Source organism: Anomaloglossus baeobatrachus, chromosome 2 (genome assembly GCF_048569485.1).
Source record: "Anomaloglossus baeobatrachus isolate aAnoBae1 chromosome 2, aAnoBae1.hap1, whole genome shotgun sequence".
In the NCBI taxonomy this organism is placed as follows: Eukaryota; Metazoa; Chordata; class Amphibia; order Anura; family Aromobatidae; genus Anomaloglossus; species Anomaloglossus baeobatrachus.
In genome coordinates this window covers 176,582,653-176,589,986 of record NC_134354.1, presented here as the reverse complement: position 1 = coordinate 176,589,986, position 7,334 = coordinate 176,582,653, and the positions used below count along the sequence as shown (strand labels likewise).

General features: G+C 45.1%; 1 protein-coding gene across 1 annotated transcript in view; it reads left to right on the top strand.

The window, feature by feature from the left end:
- Positions 1–334: 334 nt before the first annotated feature.
- DYNLT3 (dynein light chain Tctex-type 3) overlaps positions 335–7,334 on the top strand; it is a 46,967-nt gene continuing 39,967 nt past the window's right edge. Inside the window, exon 1 of the mRNA XM_075333500.1 lies at positions 335–499. Coding sequence (XP_075189615.1) covers positions 473–499 — 27 coding nt within the window. The 5' untranslated portion in view covers positions 335–472. The remainder of the gene's footprint in view (positions 500–7,334) is intronic.

Here is a 7,334-nt window from a genome sequence, read left to right as displayed (position 1 = left end):
AAGCGGCACAATACGGCGCTAATGCAAGTCTATGCGGAAAAAAACGCAACCGGCAGCAAAAAAAGTTTGCGTTTTTTCTGCAGAGCGCCGTATTGTGCCGCACTGCAAAAACTGGATGTGTGAAAGCAGCTTTCCCTGGGCACGTCTGTCCAGCTGAACTTGTCTCCAAGGTAGTGATGTGACTACTCCTCCCCAGAGCCCAGTGATTACTCAGAGCAGCCTCCATGTGTAACTAATAACACGAGAGGAATGTACATAATGTAATGCTGCCGTCTGACCACCAGGTGGCAGCACTGTCACATTCCCTGTAATCTCAGTGCCCTGCTCTGCCGCACACAGCAGACGCTCCTCCTCCAGAGATGACAGCAGAATACAGGAAGCCGGGGTGGGACACAGAGGAATGTACAGCAGCCTGTATACAGCAGAGGACCGCCATCCACTGCCTGTACACCTGCACTAGTGCCTGAGCAACATGGAAGGTCATCAGCACAAGGCAGAGGTAATGTACCCTGCACAGGACGCCTGGCATCAGCACAATAGGGGCTCAGTGCAGCTGTGGGCATCACGTGTCTGGCCCAGCTATTACCAGGGGGGCATCAGACTGTGCTGGGCTCAGTACTACAATATTACATCTCCCTCCTTTACTGCATTATATGTAATTGCTTATAATCACATTTATTAATAGCAGCTTGAAAGACCTTCAGTATGAAAATATGATGGGTAACTGATCTATTACATTATATCCTGCCTAAAAGTAACCGCATACACTATATATAAGCTCTGGACTCCATGGACCACTGTTCACAGTTCATATTGTGTCGCCACGCTGTGATGCCGGAGTGGGCAGAGTGGGCATCTTTACATAGGCTCATCCATATACGATGGTCTCACATCTGACATGTCCGCTGTAGTAAATGCTTGTATCCCCACCAGATATTTCTGGAGCATCTTCTCTCAGGACTGTATTGTGCTTGTGTAGGCATTTTAGCAATTTTTCAGATTAAGATTAGATATGGGCGAGCAGTAAAATGCTGAGGTGCTCGGTCCTCGAGTCGAGCAGGTCAGACACTCCGAAATGTCTCAACTAGAGTAACGAGTATAATGGAAGTCACTGATTGGGCAGTTGGGCTTTCTGTCCACATACAGCCAGACATAAACAGAGTATTTCCAGGATGGGAGGGCAGGGTTGTTGTTTTTTTTAATAGTTGATACACTACATTCAAAAATGTTGTTTTAATCTCCGGGAGAGCCATTCAGAGACTGCGACTGGCTCTCCATATGGTGCCTGCGCACATCATGCAGTGAAGCGAGCCTGTGCGTTGTGGTTTTTGTTTCACGGAAAAAACATCTGAGCACTCACGATACTCAGCCGGGCTCTGTGAGTACCCGACCACTCCAAAGCTCGATCGAGTATCGAACAGTATCAATACAAGTACAGTCTGGGCTATTGATGACAGCATGGCCGGTAGAGGCAGGTACAGGACCTGACAGCTAGGAAGCAGACAGTAAACTGACTAAACTAGTGATGTGTCGGTGGGGAATGATCCGACGCAAAGATCCGGCTTTATGCTGTGACTGATAGGAGCCAAATCCCCAGTGAGAGCCACTAAATTCTCCTAACGGCTCTCGCTGGGCGGAAAATATGAGTGTTTGGTCAGCAAAACCTCACCTACCTGAACGAAACCCCGCCCACTCTGCAAATTAATTTGCCCGTTTTAGGTGGGCGAGGTTTAGCCACAGGTGGGCGGGATTTTGGCGGCATTAACACAAGCTTAAATATATGTAATAGGAAGCCATGAATGATCTGGCTCTTTTTGGTGAGCGGAGCCATGGGAACCAGATCACCAAAAAGAGCCGGACTGCCCATCACTAGACTAAATTAACCATGTTGCACAGGCACCTCCCCTAGTGGAAGCATGCCATAATACCTAGTGCCTCTCAGCGATAGGCACTTCCGGGTTACAGTTAAAGGGCCAGCGAAAAGCAGGGAAGGAGTGTGTGCGCCCTAAGCGCACTCCCAGGAGACGTGTCGTGTGCACAGGCCCCAGGAGCAGGAGACCGCATGAGCACACGTGGACAGCTGTAGAGAGGTGGGCCACGGCGGTGAGTGTGTGGAAGTCTCTGCTGCAGGCGAGAAGCAGGATTGTGCAGGTATGCCGGCATTACAACACCCTTGAAATTGTTTGTTTGTTTGAAATTTTAAGTATTTCTCCCCAAAAATGATTGCAATTACACGTTTTGTTATACAGATGTTTATTTTGTTTGTGTGCATTGGAACAGCACAAAAAAACAGAAAAAAGGCAAATTGGCCATAATGTCACACAAAACCCCAAAAATGGGCCAGACAAAATTGTTGCCACCTTCAACTTAATATTTGGTTGCACATCCTTTGGAATAAATAACTCAATCGCTTCCTATAACCATCAGCAAGCTTCTTACACCCTTCAACTGGAACAATTTGGACAATTCTTCTTTTGCAAACTGCTCCAGGTCTCTCATATTTACAGGGTATCGTTTCCCAACAGCAATTTTAAGATCTCTCCACAGGTGTTCATAGGATATAGATCCGGACGTATTGCTGGTCACTTCAGAACTCTCCAGCGCTTTGTTTCCATCCATTTTTTAGGTGCTTCTTAAAGTTTGTTTGGGGTTATTGTCCTCCTGGAAGATCTATGACCTAGTACACAAACCCAGGTTTCTTACACTTGGCACTGCAATGCGACCCAAAATTCTTTGGTGATCTTCATATTTCATGATGCCTTGTATACAGTCAAGGTGCCCAGTGCCAGAGGCAGCAAAACATCTCTGAGTCGCCTCCATATTTGACTGTAGGTTCTACTTTCTATTCTTTGTAGGTCTCTTTCCATTTTTGGTAAACAGTAGAATGATTTACCAAAAAGCTGTATCTCTGTCTCCTCTGTTAACAAGATGATTTCCCAGAAGGATTTTGGCTTACGCACATACATTTTGGTGAACTGCTGTCTAGCTTTTTTATGTATCTTTGTCAGCAGTGGGGTACTCCTGGGTCTCCTGCCATAGTGTTTCATTTCATGCAAATGTCAATTCATAGTGCGCCCTTATACTGATGCACCCTGAGCCTGCAGGACAGCTTGAATTTCTTTGGAACTTGATTGGAGCTGTTTACCCACCATCTGGACCACCAACCTTCAACATCTCATCAGGTTTTCTCTGCTGTCCACATCGAGGGACATTAGCTACAGTGCCATGAGTTGTAAACTTCTTGGTTATATTGGGCACCGAGGACAAAGGGACATCAAGATCTCTGGAGATGGACTTGTAAACTTGAGATTGTTAATATTTTCTAGGAGAAATACTTAATTTTCTGGAACAATTTCAAAGGTGCCATCACTTTTGGCCAGTACTGTAGATTTTAATAGGTACAAGTTCTATCTATTAAAAACATGGATAGAACACGTATGTGTAACTTGGACGTCTGAACTTTTAGGAGATCAGTATACAATTTTTGCTTAAATTTTGTAACGTTTTTCCACCAACTTTGATGAACTATGGATAGAATACTGATGAAATACTGGTGTACCTTGTTGAATCATACATCCATATTTGTAGCTTTATATTACAACTGCATAAATCCATCTGAAAGCTGCCTAACACAATAATTTATAGGTACTCCCATAAAACAACTAAAACATTACAGATTCTGCTTCATAAAACAATCCTCATACAGCCATGTCATTAAAGTTACAAAAGTATTTCTGCTAATATGCAGGGAGGCAAAAATGATTAATTTACTGTGTTATTAAAAGGGTATTCTAAAGTGTGAAAGTAATGCCCTACCTGTGTGATAGCTTTCCGATGGCTGGGGGTCCGACTACAGGGTCCCCCAGTGATGTAGAGAACCAGGGCACTGAAGAAACCCATGTGAATGAAGCACTGATTGATGATACGAACTTCCGCTTCATTCATTTTTAACGGAGTGCAAAAGACCAGCTGAGCCCTCAGCTAACTCTGGTGGTCCTGTAATAGGGTCTCCGGTGCCCCACCGCCCCCACTTCGATCTGGTGACTTGTGGTATTCCAGTGTATGTGTGTGTTTTTGTTTTACTGCATTGTATGGTATTATTGTATTAATGTAAGGTATTCTCCTGTGATCTGACCAGCTGCCACTGGGTGTCACTAGTTCCCAGGTCCCTTAGTGAGAAGGGATGGATATGGAGTGACAGGGCAGCAGGGGTTATGTGGGGAGGGCCAGTCCCCAAGACAGGAGCACATATAGGGCAATGTTTACCAGGGCAGCGTCAGCTAGGGAAAGGATAAGAGAGTGAATAGAACAAGAAAGAGAGGACCTACAGGGTCGGACGAAGCGAAGTGGACTGGATAGTGTGGAGGTCACAGGGACAGGATTGGAGATGTGAGAAGAATACAGTAAGAAGGGAGCTCGTCTGCAGTGAAGTGTAAGAACAGGGAGCATAGAAAGGAGAAGTTGGGCGCCCCTACCTAAGGCCGGCACCTGTCAGTACTTGAGGGAACGCAGTCGCAGTGGAAGGGCATCAGAGGAGTTGATCCATTTGTGAGCTGAGACAAACAATCTACCATCATGTTGACGGATTGGGTCAGAAACAGGAGGATAAGTCACCTTATTGTGGCCATCACTGTAGAGCCGAGCCAGGTACAGAAACGAATGACTGTAAACGCTGATGATGATGATGACGAATCTGCCCATGAGAAAGGTGAAATGAGTTGTAAATCGTTGGTTCACTAAAGTTATGTAAGTGTTACCTGGTAGTCGTCTCCTTACTGAGCATACATGGTGCCAGGCCCATGGAAGTGAACGGGACTCAGAACTACAAAATAAAAGCCACAAAAAGAGGGATAAAAATCTCCTTGAAAAAATCAGCAATTACTTACAGCAAATAGAGGTCCGCAGATGTAATCTGCCCAGGCCAAAGAACTAATGCACTAGCAGGATGCAGCAAGACCCCGATAAGGTGTAGGCATTACAGGTGCAAAAGAAGCAAATCACTTACACACTTCCAATCATGGAGTGGGCGGTTGCTGGATGATAAAATTGTACACTGATGGCTTGTATAGGGCGCCGCTCACACATGCACAGTATCTGGCTAGCAGCCTATTCGACTAGGCGGGCTGCCCAGTACTATCTAAGTGTACCATACAGGGACGGGGACTCTAATATACAAGGCCTACATTAAGGGGCCTGGCTGCATCATGTATAAAATGTTATGTGCCCTATACAAGCCATCTGTGTGTAATTTTATCATCCTGCAATCACCCCCTCCATGGATTGGAAGTGTGTATGTGATTTGCTTCTTTTGCACCTGTGATGCCTCCATCTTATTGGGGGTCTTGTTGCATCCTGCTAGTGCATTAGTTCCTTGGCAGGATTTATCTGCTGCCCTCTATTTGCTGTAAGTAATGACTCAGACGTACAGCAGCATAAAGGTACCACTTCCACACTCCCTCCTAGCACCACTCTGCCCCACATATCTGTGCTGTGCTGGGGACTGCTACCCCCGCCCACGACTGCCCCTCTCTAGCACTTTACAGTCCCATATGAGTGAATGGTACTTTTTGGGTCAGTGGCATGTGTCATTTTTAAAAGTAGCAGATTATAGGTGTAATTTTTTTTTTTAAGTTTTTAAGTTTATTGAATTTGAAAAGCACGGCACAAAATATATAAAAAAGCCATCAAAAACTGTTGCAAAAAAGGCTATTAATCAGACTTGGAATTTTACAAAACATTAAAGAAGTGTGTGAAGAAGCCCTTAGGCCCCTTTCACATTGCGTTTTTCTCTACGTCCACAGGTCCCGTCGGGGCATCCGTCCGGACCGCCCCTCCCCCACTTTGCAAAGCGTGCTCCGGACGCATGCGCCCGACAGGGCCATTCACTGTTATGGAGCGCACTGCGTTGGCGTGTGCTCTGTTTTGTGCCATTTTGTGCACATATACGTTTCTGCAGACGGACACCCGAACATAGGTGGTCTACATTCGGGTGTCCATCTGCAGAAACGTATATGTGCACAAAATGGCACAAAACAGAGCACACGCTAACGCAGTGCACTCCATAACAGTGAATGGCCCTGTCGGGCGCATGCGTCCGGAACACGCTTTGCAGAGTGGGGGAGGGGCGGTCCGGACAGATGCCCCGACGGGACCTGTGGACGTAGACAAAAACGCAATGTGAAAGGGGCCTTATGTATTTTTTTGTTACTAAATAGCTATTAATATAAGCAAGTAATTTTAAAATAAACATCTTGTTCGCTATGGGGCTTTTGCATGACCATCATGTGAAAATACTTGCAGAGATGAAATGTTTCAGTCTTTTTATATGGAAGCTAAATTCTCTTTAGTGTACATTATATTTTCATACTGAATTATGATTATATAGTCTCCGATTCATCAGGACTGATGGTTTTCACACAGGTCTTAATGAGAACTGTGCTAGTGTCAGATTGAAGTAAGATTCAGATTCTGAAAGATTCGCGAGTCACATTCAGCCACCACCCGGCAGTAGAGACACCCAGAGTCCCCATCACCAGTATAATGACAGCCAAAGCTTTTCCACGGAAATCACAGTGAGTGAGTATACCGAGATCTAGGGGTACCTACTCTACCCCCATTCAGATCTGCTCTACTCAGTGGAGCTACTCACAAAAGTCACCATCTGGAGACCTGCTGTTCATAACTGTTTAAGGCCCTGTGCGCACACTGCAGAAAATGTTTTGCTGCAGAAAATGTTCATACCCTTGCTGCAGTCCTTTCCCAGCAAAACCTATGGTAAAAAAAAAAATGCTGTGCGCACACTACGGTTTTTTCACCAACAGGTTTTGCTGTGGAATTTCCGCTGCGGAATTAATGAGCATGTCACTTCTTTTCTGCAGGTACCTCCGGTATTTTATCCCATTGACTGTAATGTAATCATGAAATACCGCAGGGAATAACGCAGGTAGCAAATTATGTGCGTTTCATCTTGTTATTCCCGTGGTATTTCGCGTTTTTCGGGACATAGTGATCATATCATCACTACTCTGCATTTTGCAAGGAAGTGATGTCTTTAGGACAGGAAGAAGAAACTGAGCAGAGAGTAAACACACACACACACACACACACACACACACACACACACACACACACACACACACACACACACACACACATACAGTTAGGTCCAGAAATATTTGGACAGTGACACAATTTTCGCGAGTTGGGCTCTGCATGCCACCACATTGGATTTGAAATGAAACCTCTACAACAGAATTCAAGTGCAGATTGTAACGTTTAATTTGAAGGTTTGAACAAAAGTATCTGATAGAAATTGTAGGAATTGTACACATTTC